The 22,933-nt window shown below is 43.1% G+C and overlaps 1 protein-coding gene across 8 annotated transcripts in view; it reads right to left on the reverse strand.

Moving 5' to 3' along the window:
* Positions 1-22,933, reverse strand: part of ARSG (arylsulfatase G) — a 105,856-nt gene that overhangs the window by 731 nt on the left and 82,192 nt on the right. For 7 of the 8 annotated variants that reach the window (XM_077328367.1, XM_077328364.1, XM_077328359.1 and 4 more), the window contains 3 exons: positions 14,840-14,948; positions 6,569-6,689; positions 2,785-2,875 (listed from right to left, as the gene is read on the reverse strand). In XM_077328367.1, coding sequence (XP_077184482.1) covers positions 2,785-2,875; positions 6,569-6,689; positions 14,840-14,948 — 321 coding nt within the window. Of the gene's footprint in view, positions 1-2,620; positions 2,661-2,784; positions 2,876-6,568; positions 6,690-14,839; positions 14,949-22,933 lie in introns of all 8 variants that reach the window. The other variant, XM_077328368.1, reaches the window with a different exon arrangement.

The raw sequence follows: 22,933 nt of genomic DNA on the forward strand, positions 1-22,933 counted from the left end.
TGCAGCATCAATGATGCAATGATGCCTATGCAACATTAACAAGCAAATTCTGATAGAGGCTGGTTGGTGTCATCGATATATTTACTTATTTACTATATCATCTCACTGAGACTCAAAAGTGGATCACACGGTATATGTCAATACAAGACATTTAATAAACAATGTACTAGCACTGGGAATACAGAAAATTGAGCAAGCATAACATCTGAATCTGAACATAAATAAAACGGGAAGGGGTGGTGGGAGAAGTTCATTGCCTAACTGCCAATCAGGTAGGGTGTCCCATCCCTGATTGGCCATTTGTCCAACAAACGACCAATCAGGTAGGGTGTCCTGCCCTTGGCTGCATCCCCCTCCAACTTCTGCCATGCGTAAGAAGTGCCAGCCCCACGGTAAGCTAGGGAGCTGGGAGGGCAGAGAGCCTGGGATTTCGGGCCCGATGGGGGAGAAGGAAGGAAGGAAGGAAAGAGCCCCCACCAGCACTCACCCCCACCCTGAGCAGGCCCGTCCTTGACAGATCTCAGCAGGGCTGCCTGGGGTGTGAGCAGGAGGGGAAAAGAGTCCCTGCAGTACCCCCCCCTTAAAGAAAAGCCCACTGTGGCCACTCCAGACCTCGGCAGGCCTGCTCAGAGCAGGGTGTGAGGAAGGCTAGCACCAGTTGTAATTTAAAGCACAACAGGCTTTTTTGTTAGTATTAGACAAAGTATCTTAGATATGCAGATACAATGCAGAAAAATGGTACTATATCAATAGAAAATGATGCAAAGACAACATGCAATAAAAAGGATGCATAATGTCACCCTGAGGAGTACCAGCAGATAAACACTTCATTGAGGGAACCCAAAAAGAGCCTCAGAAGAATGTGGGAAATGGGAGGTGCATAAGGACGGCAGTCTGCCAGAGGAGAGTGCAACATGCAGCAAGGTGTCTAGGCAGTGCCTTGGGTCTCCAGAATTGTGGAATTTATTTGAGAGTCTCCTTGTGGATATTCTGCCTGGACCACTGGAAGGAGGAGGGGAGCCCCAATGTTTGGCCAATGACCATGGAAACACCGCTTCCCCAATGGACAGCAGGAGATGACATGATCCCACAAAGAGGAAGAAAGTAGCAGAAGTTCTTGGAGACTCTATATCGAGAGGGCTGGAATTAGCTATGTGCTGCCCTGATAAATGTTCTTATGAGGTATGTGGTCTCCCCTGAGGCAAGAATTTGTGATGTAGTTGCTGAAGAGCATTAAACCCACAGATAAATATCCCCTCTTGCTTACTGATATGAAGACAAATGCTACTAAGATATGGCCTGAGGAAGAGGTGACATATAAATTAAGACAATTTGGGGGGGGGGGTGTTGGCAGGTCTTACATGTGGGGACATGATGCTCCTCACCCAAACCCAGACAAAGATTGTGTTCTTCAGTTTGGGTCATTATCCCAAAATGGGTGCATTTTTTGTAAAGGGCTTTTTGAGCCACGGTAAGAACTCAGAAGTTAAAGAAACCCCAGGGAAGCAATTACCAACATACAATAACTGGACACTCCCAAAATATGACTGGCGGCAAGAGGAACTGAGGGTGTGGTTGCTGCTGAGAGGGAGCATGTAACCCATGAGCGACCACAAGTTTCTGGCTCTGGCGTGTAGCATCCCGTGGAGGCTTTTAGCTGTAAAAACCTCTCCAATGGCAGGCCTGCTCATTTGCAGATCTGCACAGAAGATCGATGATGAACCAGTCAAATCCAGGATAGTAGGATCCTAGTAAGGGAAACCTGCAGAGGCTACTGGCAAACCATACTGGAGGAAGTTCAGAAATTTAAACTTTGTGCAATGACATGACTATGCAGAGGTCATAACACATTTAGGATCAAGTATTGCTCAAAAATGTAGCTATCAGTGGGATTTTCTAGTCAACCTTGCTTATGTGGTTCTCTGGAGTTGGCCTACATCTGAGCTCATTCAAAGATGACAGTTTGCATAAAAGCACAAAAAACCACCAGAGACATGCAGGTTGCAGTCCTGACAAGGCATGCCAGCAGGCTCCATACTAACTTGAGGGAGATGCTAAAGTTTAAAGTTCTGGTCACTAGGAGTAAATGTAGGATTTAGAAAGTGGTGCCTTTATTTTGGTCATGAAGAAAAAGGCAGATGACAGGAATCTGGGCAAGAGCAAAAGAATCAGGGCTGTAACTTTCCTGAAATAAGTTTGCCTGTACACCAAGAACTAATGGAAACCAACTTTCAGAACAGGGTTTGAACCAAGAGTATAAAGTGGCCAGGAACAAAAATTATCTTTAGTAGGCAGAAACTGACAGCTAAAGAATATCATTTGATCATTGATGGAGATCAAACTTATATTAAACAGATAACTAGAGGGACAAGTCTGAAAGTTGGTGGCCCTAGTTTGAACAAACAGTTGTAAACATGAGAAATATTCATTCCAAGGCAGCACAGAATGGTGGTGGGGGGGGCATTATTTCTGTCATAGACTTTACCATGAGGCAAGAAGTGCCCTGCAGCTTTTGCTGCAAAGCACAGTGAACCTGTCACTATTTGCCAGTTTGTGTGGAGTCAAATGTTTCTGGCTGGCCCTATCTAATTTCATTTTTGCACACTTCATGCATACTTACTTCACAAGAGAAGTTGTGAATTGGCATCATTGTTCCTCAGCTGTAAATAAAAATTATTTTGAGGACAACATTGAAAAAGATAACTGAAGGAATGAGCCCTAAAGAGTTTGCTTATTTTTACCCTTCTAAAATTACCTAACAGACACAAACCAATAAATACAAACCTGTGACATAAAATGCCTTGTACTGATTCAGCCGAAGAGCCTGTAGGTCTCCATACTTTCCAGCAGCTCCACTGTTGGGATGAAATAATGTCTACGGAAAGAAAGAATGCAAAAGATTATGGAATTTGGCCCTTCCAATGAGTACAGAAAGAGTAATTAAACTATAGATAGTATGCTAAGTGTGTGTTTGTTGCCCCATGGTGTAATGATGCATCTAGCTTATTTTTCTCATGTGATAACATTTAGGACCAAACTAACGGTCATGACTGGGGAAGGCACTGGCAAACCACCCCGTATTGAGTCTGCCATGAAAACGCTAGAGGGCGTCACCCCAAGGGTCAGACATGACTCGGTGCTTGCACAGGGGATACCTTTACCTTTACCTTACACATTAAAATGGTGATCAGTGATAGGATCTCCTAATGTGCTTTCTTATCTCAAACAGGAACTAGGCTAGAAAACGCATGTTTAGGAAGGGAACCCTTAGAGTCTATTTCTTTCCTCCAGGAGCAAAAAACAAATATAATTGTACCCTAGGGTAGCGATCCCCAACCTATGGGCTGCGGACCACATGTGGTCCTTCGACTAATTGGAGGTGGGCCCCGAAGGATGCCTTCTCCCCCCCCTGACCCTTTACTTCATCCCCCCCCCCGGCCCTTTACAACACACTTTGGGTGTCATTGTCTCCCATCACTCCCAGATGGGTCTATCTCGTTGCAGAGAAACAAGCTCAGGGTTCCCATTGATTTGTCATTGTCATGAGTTAAAATAGTCAATATTTTAATGAGTGAAAATAAAATGTTCCTTATGTTCATTGTTGTGGCATGTCTGTATCTTATTTTGAAGGGATGTTTAAACATTACCATAGCGATCAGAGAGCGTTAGGGCAGTGGTTGAGAGTAGAGGAGTAAACTACCCCCCCCACCGGGCCTCAGTAAAAGGCATTGAGTGGTCCCCGGTGAGTGGTCCCCGGCGTTGAATGGTCCCCGGTGATAAAAAGGTTGGGGACCACTGCCCTAGGGAATACTAAACATCCTTTCTACCAGCCTCTTTGTACACTGCACTCTGGTTTTCATATCTTGGTCTGGAGAGGAATCAAGTAACGGAACACAAGTAAAAGCGGCTATCAGCCAGTTTGATGTAGTGGCTAGGAGTGCGGACTTCTAATCTGGCAGGCCGGGTTCGATTCCGCACTCCCCCACATGCAACCAGCTGGGTGACCTTGGGCTCGCCACGGCACTGATAAAGCTGTTCTGACTGAGCAGTGATATCAGGGCTCTCTCAGCCTCACCCACCCCACAGGGTGTCTGTTGTGGGGAGAGGAAAGGGAAGGCGACTGTAAGCCGCTTTGAGCCTCCTTCGGGTAGAGAAAAGCGGTATATAAGAACCAACTCTTCTTCTTCATTTGAAGCTGCTGCTGTCATAAAGTGCTGGGGACAGAACAAAGCTTGAGTCCTGTGGCATCTTTAAGATCAAGAAAGTTCATCAGGTCTAATGAAGGTATCTGATGACGTTTGCTCGTACCCAAAAGCTTATACCCAGAATTAAACTTTGTTGGTCTTAAAGGTGCCAACTTGGTCTATTGCTTCAGGCTAACAGGACTAACCACCTGAATCTAGTGTCGGAAATGTGGACTTTTTCAGCGTGATTTCTCTACATGACAAGGAATGATAATGTGGCTTAATGGTCATAGGTATTCTCCTTAATGGCCTTAATTGGTATTCCCTTCCTTGTGATATAGCATTTTAATCAATAATGTAACAATTTTTCTTCCAGAAAACATAGTCCAAACATATTCCAAATGGCCACGTATGTATATATGTATACAAACACAAATATACATAAATACATACCCTGTTCTATACCACTTTAACCCAAAGCAGTAGGTTTTCACAACTGCTGCATAAACATGTTTAATACAAAAATGTCCTGTGCAAAGGCCATATAAAGCCATAAAGTAGCCCTCCCCCAAGACCTTACCTACAACCTATGTCAGCCCAGGCTCCGAGCCCGCGCTGAAGCCGGCCACTCGGGCGAGAGGGGGGCGGGTGGGGGAGGCTTCAGCATGGGGGGAGGGGGCGCCCAGGCCGGGGGGGCCTCCCGCACCCAGCCACTGCCCACTGCCCACTAGCGCCCACTGAATTTTGCCTACAGCGGGCTTAAATTCTAGTTTAAATATATTACTGATGCTGGATGAAGATGAAACTCAAATACTTTGGCCACCTCATGAGAAGGAAGGTCTCCCTGGAGAAGAGCCTAATGCTGGGAGCAATTGAGGGCAAAAGAAGAAGGGGCCGACAGAGAATGAGGTGGCTGGATGGAGTCACTGAAGCAGTGGGTGTGAACTTAAATGGACTCTGGGGAATGGTAGAGGACAGGAAGGCCTGGAGGATCATTGTCCATGGGGTCATGATGTGTCGGACACGACTTCGCACCTAACAACAACAATTATGCTGGATGATTGCGGGTGTCGTTTTGCATTGTTTTAAATAGATATTTCATTATTTGTTTTAATTGGCTGAGAGTTCATGAATTATAAATGGTTTAACTAAATAAACAGCAACTCAGCTCTAGTCTCCTCTGTGCTGGTTATTCAAGGGGGTGCTACAGATATTTTAAACCTGATTGATCTTAGTCATCACCTTTCCAGATCTTTGAAGGTACCCACAAAATGGAGAATAGCAATAATGCAAAACATATTTTATTTATTTATTTTATCATTGCATTTCTATCCCGCCACTCCCACAGGGGCTCGTGGCGGCTAACAATTATAAAAATGACCCTAAACTTCTCTCTAGATCAAATTTAGAGTCCAGTGGCTCCTTTAGGATCAACAAAGTTTCATTTAATAATGCTCTGTAGATTATACAGTTTATATTAATCACATCTTCTAACGCTCACATAAGAAAGTTGAATTTAGTCCAATCGATTTTGTAACATTTGGATTTTTCTACCCCACATACATAATTTGCAGGCAAACTAGAAAGCACCAATTCATTGCTACCACTAGAACTGCAGCGTTAGTAAAACAAAGCCAAAACAATCAGTAGAAGTAAGGCCAAATTTTCAAGAGTAGATCTGCTGTTTTATCTGCTCTGCTTAGGGATGCCAGCCTCCAGGTGAGACCTGGGGATCCCTTGGAATTACAGCTCATCTCCAGACCACAGAGATCAGTTCCCATGAAGAAAATATCTGCTTTGGAGGGTGGGTTATGTGGTACTCTATCCCACTGAGATGAGCCTCTTGTGGCGCAGGGTGTTAAGGCAGCAGACATGCTGTCTGAAGCTGTCTGCCCATGAGGCTGGGAGTTTGATCCCAGCAGCCGGCTCAAGGTTGACTCAGCCTTCCATCCTTCCGAGGTCGGTAAATGAGTACCCGGCTTGCTTGCTGGGGGGTAAACGGTAATGACTGGGGAAGGCACTGGCAAGGCCACCCTGTATTGAGTCTGCCATGAAAACGCTAGAGGGCGTCACCCCAAGGGTCAGACATGACCCGGTGCTTGCACAGGGGATACTTTTACCTTTACCTATCCCACTGAGGCCCTTATTCTCCCCACAGTCCACTCCCAAATATCCAAGTTTCCCAGTTTGGATTGGCTGCTCTAGCTCTGCTATTGTTAGTTGTGAGACCAATCCTATGGCTTTACACTTCTATGTGTCTTGAGGCTGCCAGCTCTGACTCACAAAAGCTCCTGCTGAAACACATTCTGTTAGTTCTTACGCTTAAGGTCCTATCGCACTCCTGTGGGATTGATCATGAAACCAAGTATGTGAAGTTTCCATACCTCATGCCCTTTGTTTGACTGCCCAAAGAAGACCTCGGATATATCCATACCATCAAACCGTCTGTGAGGAGGGAGGCTTGCATTTGCAAGGGATATCACAGTAGGGAATATATCTAAAGTGCTGCAGAATAGAAAAGACTGGTCAGAAGAATGGACAGCTGAAATGCCTCTGAAACAGAAATTACTTCACAATGAAGGAGGACTTTGGGACAAATGAAGTACGGCCTACTCTATCTCAACACATTCTAGGGCAATTTATCTCTTGCTTAAAATAAAGATGAGAGACCCATGAGAGTAGCCATGCAATCTTAAGTACAGTTTCCTGGGAGTAAGCCTGACTGAATAGACTTGACTAGTATTCCGAGTAGTGCTGCTTAGGATTGCTATAAGAGTGTGAAGGGGATTTCCCCTTGCGTTACAGCTGATTCTGACAGGAGGGCTTCTGACAACTGACTTCTGGTGATCCTGTGGGGTTTTCAAGGCAAGAGACATTCAGAGCTGGTCTGCCATTGCCTGCCTCGGCGCTGCAACTCTCGACTTGCTCGGTGGTCTCCCATCCAAATACTAACTAAGGCCGACCTCTCCTTATTCCCAAGATCTGATGAGTCAGGCTAGCTTGGGCTATCCAGGTCAGGATGGCCAGTTTGGAATCCCATATAAACAAAACGAGGACTCATTTGAAGCTATTCACTTTGGAATATATTTAGAAAATTATCAGCATGTCTAACAAGTACAGCATGAATCCCATCAAGTGGTCCAAAGAGCAATTACTCCTTGGTCAAGGGACTCATGACACAGTTGTGACTAACTCATTTTACAGGGTATTTTTGTTTAAAGACATAAATTCCTAGCCCTACGTCTGGAGAAAGCTAGGAGAGAAAAAAACTCATGACTACAGTACATGCTCCACAGAAAGCATGTACTGCCATAAAGAAATAGTTCCTTTATCTATTTAGCTCATACTTTGGGGGTATTTGCAGCTGGCATTATGAGAGCGCTGTGTTACCACGAGTGTTTGGGAGGTAATTACTGGGATTTTCTTCCCAGATACAAGTTAGTGATGGAATTCAATGGACCTCTACAGACACTAGACTTTTAATTCTGGCAACTCTCGGTGCCTTTCTCTTCTTGTAAATGAGCCCCCCCCCCCCGCCGGACTAGAAGTTACACCACTCCCTCCTTTTCTTCCTGCCGCTCTGATAGTGGGGGGAGGGAATAAGATTGTTTTCTCCACCATGTTGGGATTTTTAAAGTCTTTTAATGGGTATTTTAACGGGGTTAAGACTATTTTTACCTGCCACAAGCCTCCAGGCTTAATAATAATAATAATAATAATAATAATAATAATAATAATAATAATAATAATAATAATAATAATAATAATAATAATAATAATAATAATATATTCCTGCATACGCAAATTAAAATAGATTGATTATCCCTTTTCCCCATATCTGACATATTCCCACTGGTATTTGTTTAGGATTACACAAAATGTAAACTTTCTGAAATGTGTGCTGACACTGTTTTATCTCTCCTTGCATACTATGGGAAGTCAAGAGTACAGGAATAACAGGTGAGTACAAGCAGTGGCTATTTGAATGCCTTTAAAATATCCATGTGGCTTGAAGATTTTAGAAGAGAAGTTAAAACTACTAGATTTCTATATAGAAAACTATGCAGGCATATCCCCCAATTGTAAAAAAAAAAAAGACCAGTTGATTTATGCAACAACATTTACTAAAGTTTGAGAAACAGAATACATTTTAACCTCTGTGATTACCTCTAAATTTATATCAGGAGAGAGCAGGAACATCAATGCCTGTTTTCAAATTGTTTTATTCATGTAAATGGTATCAGAACACATCCTGAGGTGGCCAGGTGTTTTCGTGGCTCCACCCCCACCCCCACCCCCACCCCCACATAGAAATGGCAGAAATAAATGTGGTATTTGACACAGAATTGACAGGGAAACAGCAGCTCAGTGTCAAGTTCTCAGTTCTCTCTGTGTATCATTTAGTCCCTTTGCTTCCCTAATATTATTGGCTGCTGCTGTCAAAGATAAGAAAATGACATTAATAAATGAAGCACGTGATATAGAGTTGCACTTCCAGTAACACCTTTGTGTTGTTTCAGAGGGTTATCATGTTGGTCTGTAGTTGAACAGTTAGAACTGAATCCAGTAGTAACTTCGAGTTCAATAAGATTTTTTTTTTGGGGGGGGGGGAGTTTTTGGAATTATCTGATCAAGAGAGATTTGACCCTCAAAAGCTCATACCATGAACAGCAGATATTCAAGCCAGCTGTTCAAGGAAGTGGGGCATGATACATACTTTAATAAAATGTTCTAACCACAAATTCAATGCTGAGTCCTAAATTGGCTCTAATCATATAACATTTATAAAAGAAAAGCCTCAGCAAACATCAGCTCCACATGCTATTAAAATAAATAGAAACTCAATGTCATGAAAAGAAATGGAATTTTACAAGTCCTATTCTAAGGCAGTTATATAAATGATGGTGCCCCCACATCGGGAAAACGTCCAATAATTGTGCCAACTCTATCTCAAAATGTTATTTGAGAACTAGAAAAAATGTGGATAAAATATTCCTATGCCTATAGTATCTTCTTTATAGAAAAAAAGTTGTTGGGTCTTCTTAGATTTTTTTTTTAAATGACAAGGAGATGTGGCTATGATAGAAGTTAACATAATTATGAACGCTGTAGAGAGAGTGAACAGAGCGAAATTATTCTGTCCCATGAAATACTGGAAATAGGGATCATCTAATGAAACTGATTGAGGGGGGTCAATTGGAGGAAGCGCTTCATGCAACACATACCCAATTTATGAAAATAACTGCTATGGAATGTGTGTAGCCCCAAGCAAAAGTGCAGCCCAAATTCATGACGTTAACTCTCAGCCATATGCACACCTCCGATTCCTATATGGTTTGCATATAGAACAGTGGAAAATTCTCATTAGCAAGCTTTGTTTCTAATCTTTGGCTGGTCATATGTTGGACACTCTTTGTATTGGTCAACAGACTACATTAAGATGTAGTTTAATTTTCTTATGACCTGTTCTTAAAAGAGCTGTGAAGTATTCTCACATTTTATACATAAAGCTAGTGAGTCTAATCCAAAATAAGGCATACCCTGATGGATAACCTGCAAGATACGCTTACGGATAGGTGATTTGGCTTGGATAAACCAAAAAGTATCCAAATCAATGCTGATTTGGGCACCTTTGGGACATACCTGAGCTGGATTGCCCATTCCATTAGGTTAAATAGGTCGATTCAGCCTTGTCCGAATCATGATTTGGTGATCCTGACATTATAAAATGTAAAGGGAAACAGACTTACTTTCCTGCTCTCTCTCTAGCTGGCCATTCCCGCCTTTTGCCGTGGTTTCCAGGGAAAGAAGAATCCCGACATGTCAGTTTCAGCAGCCCCCTAATGGGACCTAGAGCCAATCATTGCAATGCATTTTACAAATGCAATTGCAATAAGATCTGGAAACTTGCAATGTTTTTTGCAGGCTTCAGACAAGGTAACAGGGGGCAGGGAGGGATGGTATGGAGAGGTTTTGGCCAATAGGAAAAGCAGCTCTTTGGCCAATCACAGAAGGTGGTTCTTTTTTTTTTAATCCTTCTAGGCATGGACAGAAGGCATAAAAGCAAGGGTCTGACTCCACTGGTCTGATGGAGAGGAGATGTGTGGCTGGCTGAAGCTTTAGCTTGCTTACTGCTGCTCTGAGGCTGCCTGACTTTGCTGCCTGGCTTCTGTGAGACGAAAGAAATAAGTCCCGTTTGAAACAATGAGAAGCTGCATACATACACAGAATCAGGACCTTGATACATAAAAGTCTGAATCATGATAATGAGTTAGCAGCATTTGTCTAATGAGATCCAGCTGGCAGGTTTTCTCATATTCTGGTTGTTACTGAGCTGTAGTAATGATCTGTGTAAAGTAGAGGGTATCAGCCACTTTGATACATGAGGATCACATATACAGATTATTTAAGTTGGTAAGTCTTTATTGTGAATAGTCTCCTTCAAGTTTATTTTTATTAAACATATTAGTGGACTAGAGGAAATGGACCCAGGGAAACAAGGGGCACTAGGATGTACACCTTAATTGTGGCCTTCCTGGCTTTGGATCCCATGCAAGGATGTCAGGTGGGAAACAAAGAGAAATGCTGTGTGGCAGTAACTGCTAATAAAAATAAACATCAGATAATTCATAAACTTGTCACAGTTTCTTCCTTCAATTAAAATATCTGATAGCAAAATTTGTTTGAAGAACTGAAAGCCTTTCAGTCTGTATTTTCTTCAGTTCAATATCAATATAAATAACAGTTGTATTTTACAATCAAACACGAAAACATTGGTTGGCAAAGAACTTACAAAGGATTTCTCAATTATTACATCTATGTCAGCTTTTCTCTACATTTCTACCATTGAGAAATCCCTGAAATATTTTCAGGCTTCAAGAAACCCCAGAAGTTGGATCTCCAGGTCCCAGCTGGAGGCTAGCATCCCTGCCACCATTCAGAGATGCCAGACTCTCAGTGGGACCTGGAGAACCCCCCCGAATGAAAGCTCCGCCCCCGATTGCAGAGATCAGTTCCCTGGAGGAAAGGGCTGCAAGGGACGGGGATGGGGGGCTATGTAGCCCTTCCTACTACAGAGAGAAAGAGAGAGAGAGAGAGAGAGAGAGAGAGAGAGAGAGAGAGAGAGAGAGAGAGAGAACACAGAAAACAAAAGCATTCTTCCCTTCTCAAATTGCAAACTTTATTAACAACACAATCACCTCTCCATGTAGGAAATATCTGAGTGTCTCCCTCCTTGTATTGCTCTGAGAAGCAATTGGCCAGAAGGTCCTCCAAAAACAACTTCTGCTCTAGCTACACTCTTTAAGGCAATGGCAATTTGTACAGCTTGGTGTAGTGGTTAAGAGCAGTGGCCTCTAATGTGGCGAGCTGGATTTGATTCCCTGCTCCTGCACTTGCTGTATAACTTTGGGTCATCTGGGTGACCTTGGGCTAGTCACAGTCTGGTTAGAAACTGTTCTCACAGGGAAGTTTCTCTCAGAGCTCTGTCAATCTCATCTACCTCACAGGGTGTCTGTTGTGGGGAGAGGAAAGGAAGAAAATTGTAAGATGGATACCTCATAACATCCCTCCCTTCTCAGATTGCAAATTCCAAGCACCACATAACTTAGTCATGAGTAAACATTCCCATGGCAGAGGCTTTTCCTGGCTGCCCTGGGTCCCAGAGGCATCCCTCTGGGCATCCCTCCCCCTTCAGAAGGCATGCAGAGACTGCCAGACGGCAGCTTAAGAGACTGCCAGAAGGCAGCTTACCCCACTTCCTGGTCCTCCGAGTTCAAAGAGGTCAGGAAGCCAGGGTAACTTATTGGCAGAAGGGCATACGCTAAGGCTGGCTCCTCTTCCACCCAGCAAAATTCTGAAAATGGCAGGAAGTTGGACGTGAACTCTTATTATGTTTTCCTGGCTGAGAGCTCCCTCCCATTTGGGGCTAAACTATCAGGGTGGGCAATTTCTGGCGGAGTGCCATAAGTAAACATTCCCAGGGCAGGACCCATGACTTTCTCATGAATAAACATTCCCATGGCAGAGGCTTTTCCTGGCTGTGCTGGGTCCCAGATGGCCATCAGGATGATGTTTCTGGGCATCCCACAGCCCTCCACCTCCAGAGGCATTCTCAACCCCCCCCCCTTGTCCTCTGAGTTGAAAGAGGCCAGGAGTCCACGGCAACTTACTGGCAGTTGAGGCATGCTATGAGGCTGCCTCCTCTTCCAAATAGCAAACTTCTGAAATCTGCGGGATGTTGGAGGTAGAGAGCTAAGTCCTTATTAGCCCTTCCTGGCCAAGGGCTCCCTCCTGATTGGGGCTAACCTATCAGGGTGGGCCATTCCTACCAGAGTAGTTTAGCAGTGAACTAAGGAGGTAGTAAGCTCCCCCTCACTGGCAGTCTTTAAGCAGCGGCTGGTCAGATACTTTTCATGCATGCTTTAGGCTGATCCTGCATTGAGCAGGACTAGATGGCCTGTATTGTCCCTTCCAACTCTATGATTCTATGATTCTAACTCCCTCACCACAAGATGCTGGTGTACAAAGCTCTAATGTGCAAACAATTTAAACTTGCCATATGCCTGTACATTTTCAATGTATTTTCTAGATATGCAGATATATTCAGCCCTAATCTAGATAGCTCAGACTAGTCCGATCTCATCAGATCTCATCAGCTACGTAGCCATGTTCAATATTTGGAAGGGAGATCACCAAGGAATACTAGGGATGCTACTTAGAGGCATCCAATGGCAAGCTACCTCTGAATGTCTCTAGCCTTCAAAACCCTACAGTCTGTTGGCTGTGATTTGACAATAGAACATATACATACACACACAAATATACACATACACATATATAGTTGATTGTGTGGCAGAATGTTTAGTGCTTTGATAGGAGATGGAAGATCAAAGGTGCCTGCTCCAGAATTTGTCCCATGTGCGCTGAAGACAAAAAGTTATACATGGGACCCTTTTATCTTTGCAAAATTAATGTGAGTTCTTCTGTAAGGAACTTCATTCTAGGAAGGATAGAATAGGGACAGGATTCTAATATAGTCTATCTAGCTAGGATGGCTAGAAATGCAGGAGGCATGTCCTGTCCTCATAGTGGACAACAAAATAGGGAACAAAATAACCCTACCTGTATACAAGCTAGGAACCTTAGAGGTTGAGCAACAGAATATACTAAATGTTAAAATGCAAATATGTATTACTATTCATGTACACATTAAAAAAATCAAAACATCAATACTAATTACACACTATTGCACAGATCCAACACATAGTCTTGGGGTCTTCCTCAGTGGTCTGATATTTAAATGCACTGACGCAAAATTGCAGTAGGGACTGTAAGGTGGTAAACGGAACTAAAAGAAGAGGCTTCTGCTAGTATAAAATGTCTCAATATATTTGTCTGAGAGACCCCTGTACAAAATATTTATTATCTGAAGTTCCACCCTTATTATTGTCCTCTCTCAGATTGAGCACATTCTCATGTGTCTCATATTCAACTGTTACTCAATCATGAAAGATCCTTGTGCACCATTTGTTCCTTTCTCTTGAATTCTTTTAAAGTCATCCCACTGACATCATTAGAGCCAACGCCAAATGTTGTTGTGACAGTGAATTTCATACGTACTTTTTCCTTTTGTTTCTTTTGCCAAAAAGCAAAATTGTTCACTTTTTGCAATAGATTGGTTTTGGTAAATGAGGTCAGTTTATTCTCTGTTGTTATTTTTATACTACAAACTTTGTGCTGCAAAATACAACTCCTGAATTCCATTATTGCAAGTTCATCTCTGGTAAATGAATGTTCCAGGAAGAATCAGAACAGTATTACCGCAAGCAATTATTTTCCCAGGGACATCAAGAGCTGTTGAGGGGTCTCAAGACACAGATTCCCTGTGATGTCCCTCAATAACACCAGATCCAACACAAACATCACATGACATCACATAATATGCCCAGTTCCAAAGCTCTTTCTTTCAGCAGCCCTGACTTCCACTGACTGCTATCACTCTTGGCCAGACGGTTACGCTAGCTCCTCTATAGCAGTGCAGTATGAGAACTATAGCACAGAATGTGCCCAAAGACACATGGAAGACCGCATCTCTAGCAGGCCCATAGAAGGTTTCATCTATCTGCACAAAATTGGCAACACAATAACAATTATGTAACATTATTGGTGGACAAAATTTCCATTTTATGACATGCCTGCTCTGAAACCTTTATGTAAACAAACATCCATGCTTACTTTTGAAAACTTTTAAATCAAAGTTTACCGGGAGAAGAGTCTCAGAAAGCACAGCTGTTACTGTCAACAACATTTTGGAAAGCCCATCATGGGAATGCCATTATGTTTTCCAAAAATCCTTCTAAATTCTTATTTGAAGCTGTCACACTAGCCCTACAGAGTGGTTAACATAAAGCGGTGAATAAGGTTAACTCATTGTTGGTTAGCTCAGGTCAAGCCCTGGTGTAGTTCTTAGGAAACGACAGGCCCTTCTAATCTCAGAAACATGTGTTGTCCACGGTTCTGATGCAAGAAGTAATGGTTCAGCTGCTTCCAGCATTCTTACCTTTGCCACAGCTCTGCATTTGGCCCTACTCGGCTAGCTAATAAAAAGGCTCCCATAACAACAGTCCAAAACAGCAACAAGTTTGTACTTTTACCTCAACATCATATGACTCGTCACATTCGCTGGGATCTTCCCTGCCCAATAGGCTATTGTGGGAATGCGGTGTCCTCCTTCCCAAGTGGTTTGTTTTGCAGAACTGCCATCTGTGAAATTAAACAGAAAAAAAGTATTTGCAGATGCTTGCCTGCCAGAAGCTTTTCCTTCTTATGAGCCAAGATTGCAAAATAAAGCAATCACTCAGAGCGAGGAGGACAAGTCCCTTTCCAGAAGAACAAGGAGTCCATTAGGGCATGGAGAGATGTGCCCAATGAAAAACAAACAGCATGGCAAACCTACTGGCAACACAGGTTTCTTCCATGCTGCCTGTTTATTCAGGACTGACAACAGCTCAGTGCACGAGTTATGCTATGCAATGCTAAACTGGGGATATTTGTAGCCTTTTGAGCACGGGGGGGAAGGGGGGGTCTGGAGATTCAAAAACATTACGACATGATGCAGATGGTAGCACACCGGATTTAGGTAAGTCCCCACCTCAGCTTTGGAAAATGGGAATAAGAACTACCGATGTCACACAACAAGGATGAAGGAACATGAGATACAAAACTACAGAGTAGCATTTTAAAATGCTAGTAAATCACACATATAAATCCCAATATAATTAGTAGGCAAAATTACACAGATAAGCAAGTGCAGCAGATTCTCCAGTCCGCTGCTGGTCTGAACAGTCACTGACATCCCCTCAGCAGTGAGGGCAACTATGACTGGAGGTTGTGTCTGAGAGAAGGAAGTAAGGAGTGGCTCACCTTGGACTGGGCTTGACTCCCTTCCCTTAGTAGCAGCGAAAACACGGAAAGCTGCGGCTGAATTACAGGAGCAAAGAAAGATTCTACCACCACTTCAGTGAGCCCCGCCCCCCATATCAGAATCAGAAGGAAAGATAAAACCATGAGGTAGAGGATGCAGATACCTCCTCAGGAACAAGAACATCAAAAGGGGAAGGCAGGTGGCACACATTCCATCTTAACAATCCTTTTATTCACTGTTAACATTCAGGACCGACACCCCTGCTTTCTAGTGCATTTAGATCAGCAACAAACACTATGTAAATGCATAGAGGGACACAGTAGAAGAAGAAGAAGAAGAAGAGTTGGTTCTTATATGCCGCTTTTCCCTACCCGAAGGAGGCTCAAAGCGGCTTACAGTCGCCTTCACATTCCTCTCCCCACAACAGACACCCTGTGGGGTGGGTGAGGCTGAGAGAGCCCTGATATCACTGCTCGGTCAGAACAATTTTATCAGTGCCGTGGCGAGCCCAAGGTCACCCAGCTGGATGCATGTGGGGGAGCGCAGAATCGAACCCGGCTCGCCAGATTAGAAGTCCGCACTCCTAACCACTACACCAAACTGGAGAACAGGAAACGTTTCAGGCAAGTTCCAGTTTGTTTATGTTTCTAGGACACAGGGAGGAGGTGGACGAGGCCCATTCAAGTGGGTCCATGTCTCCTTTGCAAAACAGGACTGGGAAATGTTTTGTGCACAGAGCTGTTACAACTGGATTGCAAAAACAATTATAAAGCCGCATTCCTGCTAAGATTGGCTTGAACACCAAATAATCCTTCCTGCCAGCATGATCAACAAGTTCCTGCCCCCATCGTGTTCATTTATACTATTTTAGTGTGGGTTTTTTTTTCCTGACAAGCCTTTACTGTTCTTGCAGCTGATGATCAACCAGAAGAAAATCTGGTATGCTCTAATGCAGGGGTCACCAACATATAACCAACAATGCATTCAAATCACCATTTAAAACAATTCTAAAATCTGCCCATGTGTGTAAAACCAGAACCCATACCATTATCCTGCATAGCATTATCCTCCGCTTAGGTCCTTCCCCACCCTAAATCCCACCCACATCCATCTCCACCACCAAAGTCTCCAGGTACCACCCAACCCACACCTGGCAACCCTACTGAAAGGTCATGTATAACATAGTTTAATTGTCCAGCCAAGTCTTAAATGAATTAAAAATGACCATATCCATCATGAGTAAGACTAATATACACACCGATTAGTTCATTTTCCATTGAGACTTGCATTTATCCCGCGCCTCTCTCAAGGCTTCTGGAGTACGATTCTATTTTGGCTTAGTGTGGTGCTTTTTGTTTATATCTATCCCAAACAAGAGTGGGATGTCTCCATGAACTTGTTGGAGTGTGAACCCCCAGCCCCACATCCAACCGCTTGGTGTAGTGGTTAGGAGCGTGGACTTCTAATCTGCCGAGCCGGGTTCGATTCTGCGCTCCCTGAGCAGTAATATCAGGGCTTGCTCAGCCTGACCTACCCCACAGGGTGACTGTTGTGGGGACAATTTATGTCGGAGGTATGTTTTTAATCACATGTTTAATGGAAGCAACACTAAATCTTTATTACAGATTATGTAATTATTCATAACTTGAGAGAGATCAGTCACTCTCTTCTTCACCTTCACCTACATCATCCCCCACTCCATGATAGGTAATAAAGTACGTAAGTAAATCCATGCAGAAGGATGAAGCAGAAGAATGCCGAGATGGTATATTGGACTGTACTATTTCAAACTGCAGGGGAAGATTCAGGAGCACCATGTATTGCAGCTCTTTCCCTTATCTTAAAAAGTCCCTGCATTACGAAAACCAGCCTAACCATATGACCGTTCTCCTTGTGGGCCAAATTTTCTATTTGCACGGAGGTCTCATAGCAAAGAAACATTCAAACCTGGAACCCACCATTTGCAGTTTGAAGTGGCACAGTCCATTCCACCACCTCAGGGTTCTACCTCATTGTCACCTCATTCTTTCATGTCTCTTCTTGTGGGCCAAATTTTCTATTTGTACGGAGGTCTCACAGCAAAGAAACATTCAAACCTGGAACCCACCATTTGCAGTTTGAAGTGGCACAGTCCATTCCACCACCTCAGGGTTCTACCTCATTGTCACCTCATTTTTTCATGTCTCTTCCCTCAGATGTCGCAAACAAACAAACAAAAAACATTCTTAACGTCTGCCCACAGGCTTCATCCTCAGCTTCAAGGAAGTCTGTTCATTGCCCATGGTGATCTCTACATCTGCTCAGATTCACCAAACCACTCTGTGAATTTTAAGAAGTCTTGATAACTGACGGTATTACTTGGGTGTTTTTCATATCCTTTGTTCCTGTTCCTCCTTTTCATATTCTCATCCTTAAATTGTAAGCTTCACAAAATCTGACAAAATCAAGTAACCTGGGCTATGGAGGTTAGAGCACTTTAAAATATTACAGTGAAATTAGTAATGGTAGATTCTTAAGCAGAGTTACCCAGTCAATACAACCAGCTTTTCTGCTGGATAAGAGTGGTAATCCCTTTGCCCGCCCGAAACACCAGGGTGTAGTCTGCACGGGGCTTTTTACCGAGTCCCCATTTGAATGAATTCTACACTGAATTCGATTTGCATTTTGATTTTCGGCGCTTTAAATTTCCCCTCTGCAATAAGCATGATTATTTCACGGTGACCCTACCTTTCCCCCACAGTATCCTGGAGTGGATATAAGCCTCAATGAAAGGCTCAGAAGTCAGCAGCATTCTTATTAGATAAGAGCCCACAGGGAAGGGCAATATAAACATTTTAATATAAATATATAAATGTATAAATAATGAATGACTGCTCTTTCTACAGATGGAAACATGACGGCAGATTTTCGGTCAAACCCAATCAAAACACTATGTCAGAGGTGAGTTTTTAACCACATGTTTAATAGAAGCAAGACTATAAATTTATTACAGATTATGTAAATATTCATGACTTGACTGAGATCAGTCACTCTCTTCTTCACCTTCACCTTCATCATGCCCCTCTCCACTTTCTGGTTCTTCACTAATATTTTCTGTTGAAGGGGGGTCTCCGATTTTTCAGCAGAGCTCTCTATGTCTTCATCTGTTGCTGAAGATGCTGCTTATGGACTGGTGGCCTCTGGTGTTTCTGAGATCCTTTTCTCAATGGACTTATCAGAAGGAGTAGAAGGTGTTGGTGGAGGTGGTGGTGGTGGTTGTGCAGGAGCAGGTGGTGGTGATGGTGGTGGTTCAGGAGCTGGTGGTGGTGGTGATGGTCGAGAAGGAGGAGCAGGAGGAGGAGCAAGTTCTGCTGGGGATGGAGGGGGAGTAACAGGGGGAATCCGTTGTTCCAGCATGGGTTCAGAGAGTATCTTTTCAATACTGGGCTCTCGTAATGGTGCTGTTCCCATGCTCCAACTGGTCACATCCACTTCCTCGAAGAACTCATCGTCATGCAGTTTGTCCAGTGTGTCATTTTCCAGTTCATCCAGATTATAATACATAACTTTGAGCCAAAAAGGCTTATCCCTCAATGGAGAGGGTGTTCTGGGAATCTCTTCATCCGGCAGTGGTTTCTTTTCTTTGCCCAGAAAGCTCTTCTCCATGGCTGCAGAACGCAGAGACAAGGTCAGAATTAGGCAGATAACACCAACAATGATCAGAATGATGGTGATCACTGTAATAGCCAAGATCTGCTTGTTTCCATATCCATATGACGGAAGCCGCTCATTTGAGAGCCTGCCTGAAGGCTTCTCCAGTTGTGGTGTGCTTGCTGTGGTCTTATCTGCATCCAAGGAAGGCCAAATGCTCCATAGGGAGGATGTTTCATCGATGGGCCCACGGACATTGGTCTGAGCGTCTGGGATGGATCGTTTCCAAGGGGACGGAAGAGCTAGCCCCATAAGAGGCACCAGTAACATGCAAAGGAATAGGTTAGCATAAGCCATATCGGCAAGGTGTATGCCACGGAGCAGGTCTTTGCAGACTGCACAGCAACCACTATGGGCAAGCTTTATGCATGTCTGAAGATGGTTGTGACATCATTTAGCAGGATAATCAGCATTATAACCTAACCATCCCTATGGCAATGATGAAGGCTTTGCTTGAAAGGCAAGGACTGATAGGCTTGAGGCACTGAAAGCAGCTGGGTATTGGCTACAGGTTACAGAATCATAGAATCATGGTGCTGTAAGGGTCTCCAGGGTGACCTTGTCCCATCCCCTGCACAGTGCAGGAAACATAACTACCGTGGCCCCCACAGTGATCCCAATTCCATGCCCAGATGACACATCTTTTGAAATGTTTTGAATTTACTGTCATAATTGTACAATGCTAATGTTGTTCTAAGTATAATAATCATACAATGTACAGCATATCCCTATTGCCCAAAATGTATCTCTTCCTTACAAATTTATGGATTTTAATGTTGATCTAGAACAATAAAAAGATAACGTATCATAAAAAAATATCCTGAATAAGTTGTTTAACATCCCAGCTTTGTCTAGGTACATATTTTACACAGAGCCATTCCTCCATAATTAGTAGTACCTTCTGCTTCCAATATTCTGCTACTCACATTGTAGCTGCTATTAGCAAATTCCTTATAAGCTCCTTATTGTTTCTAACATATTAAGATATCCTAACAGAACTGTAACTGGATTACATGTGATCTCAGAATGAATAATTTCTGTTAGAATCTGAAGTATTTCTTACCAAAACATTTTGAGTAAACCCATAGATTACGGATAAAAATACCAACTCGCTTTTTAACATCTCCAGCAACTGAAGGAGGATGTCTATACCATTTTTGGCATTTTTTGGTAGGGTATAAACCATCCGTACGTCATCTTATTGATATTTAATGAAGGTATTTTTTTAAAACTCAGCATGTCACGTTAGGTAAATAGTTTCTGTCACTGTCATCTCCAAGTCAATTTAATCATTCCCTTTTGCTTTCTCTGTATCTACTAAAAGCATAGATTTTTGGGTGAGTAGGTCCATTTAATCGATACATTCAATATAGTTATTCCATGTTGTAGAGACAAAAGGGTACTATGAGTATACTGGTGTTCATCCTCTTTTACCTGTGACTTCTAGAAGAGTTAATAGGACAGACTGCTAGGGATGCCAGTCTGCTGGTCGGACCTGGAAATCCTCTGGTTTTACACCTCATCTCCAGGCAACAGAGATCGGTGCTCCTGGATGACACGGCTGCTTTAGAAGGTGGATTCCACAGCATTATCCTCCACTTAGGTCCTTCCCCACCCTAAATCCCACCCACAACCATCTCCACCACCAAAGTCTCCAGGTACCACCCAACCCACACCTGGCAACCCTACTGAAAGGTCATGTATAACATAGTTTAATTGTCCAGCCAAATGAATGAAAAATGACCATATCCATCATGAGTAATATACATACTGATTAGCTCATTTTCCATTGAGACTTGCATTTATCCTGCGCCTCTGTCAAGGCTTCTGGAGTACGATTCTATTTTGGCTTAGTGTGGTGCTTTTTGTTTATATCTATCCCAAACAAGAGTGGGATGACTCCATGAACTTGTTGGAGTGTGAACCCCCAGCCCCACATCCAACCGCTTGGTGTAGTGGTTAGGAACGTGGACTTCTAATCTGGCGAGCCGGGTCCGATTATGCTCTCCCCGAGCAGTAATATCAGGGCTTCCTCAGTCTGACCTGCTCCACAGCGTGCCTGTTGTGGGGAAAGTAAAGGGAAGGTGATTGTAAGCCACTTTGAGACTCCTTCAGGGAGAGAATAGTAGCATATAAGAAACAACTCTTCTTCTTCAGCAACATCAGGGCTCTCACAGCCACACCTACCCCACACGGTGACTGTTGTGGGGACAATTTATGTCGGAGGTGTGTTTTTAATCACATGTTTAATGGAAGCAACACTAACTCTTTATTACAGATTATGTAAATTTTCATAACATCAGAGAGATCAGTCACTCTCTTCTTCACCTTCACCTTCACCATCCCCCACTCCATGGTAGGTAATGAAGTACATAAGTGAATCCATGCAGGAGGAGGAAGCAGAAGAATGCCGAGATGGTATATTGGACTGTACTATTTCAAACTGCAGGGGAAGACTCAGGAGCACCATGTATTGCAGCTCTTTCCCTTATCTTTAAAACTCCCTGCATTCAGAAAACCAGCCCAACCATACGGCCGTTCTCCTTGTGGGCCAAATTTTCTATTTGTACGGAGGTCTCACAGCAAAGAAACATTCAAACCTGGAACCCACCATTTGCAGTTTGAAGTGGCACAGTCCATTCCACCACCTCAGGGTTCTACCTCATTGTGACCTCATTCTTTCATGTCTCTTCCCTCGGATGTCTCAAACAAACAAACAAAAAACATTCTTAACGTCTGCCCACAGTCTTCATCCTCAGCTTCAAGGAAGTCTGTTCATTGCCCATGGTGATCTCTACATCTGCTCAGATTCACCAAACCACTCTGTGAATTTTAAGAAGTCTTGATAACTGACGGTATTACTTGGGTGTTTTTCATATCCTTTGTTCCTGTTCCTCCTTTTCATATTCTCATCCTTAAATTGTAAGCTTCACAAAATCTGACAAAATCAAGTAACCTGGGCTATGGAGGTTAGAGCACTTTAAAATATTACAGTGAAATTAGTAATGGTAGATTCTTAAGCAGAGTTACCCAGTCAATACAACCAGCTTTTCTGCTGGATAAGAGTGGTAATCCCTTTGCCCGCCCGAAACACCAGGGTGTAGTCTGCACGGGGCTTTTTACCGAGTCCCCATTTGAATGAATTCTACACTGAATTCGATTTGCATTTTGATTTTCGGCGGTTTAAATTTCCCCTCTGCAATAAGCATGATTATTTCACGGTGACCCTACCTTTCCCCCACAGTATCCTGGAGTGGATATAAGCCTCAATGAAAGGCTCAGAAGTCAGCAGCATTCTTATTAGATAAGAGCCCACAGGGAAGGGCAATATAAACATTTTAATATAAATATATAAATGTATAAATAATGAATGACTGCTCTTTCTACAGATGGAAACATGACGGCAGATTTTCGGTCAAACCCAATCAAAACACTATGTCAGAGGTGAGTTTTTAACCACATGTTTAATAGAAGCAAGACTATAAATTTATTACAGATTATGTAAATATTCATGACTTGACTGAGATCAGTCACTCTCTTCTTCACCTTCACCTTCATCATGCCCCTCTCCACTTTCTGGTTCTTCACTAATATTTTCTGTTGAAGGGGGGTCTCCGATTTTTCAGCAGAGCTC

The sequence above is a fragment of the Paroedura picta genome, chromosome 3, assembly GCF_049243985.1.
Source record: "Paroedura picta isolate Pp20150507F chromosome 3, Ppicta_v3.0, whole genome shotgun sequence".
Taxonomy (NCBI): Eukaryota; Metazoa; Chordata; class Lepidosauria; order Squamata; family Gekkonidae; genus Paroedura; species Paroedura picta.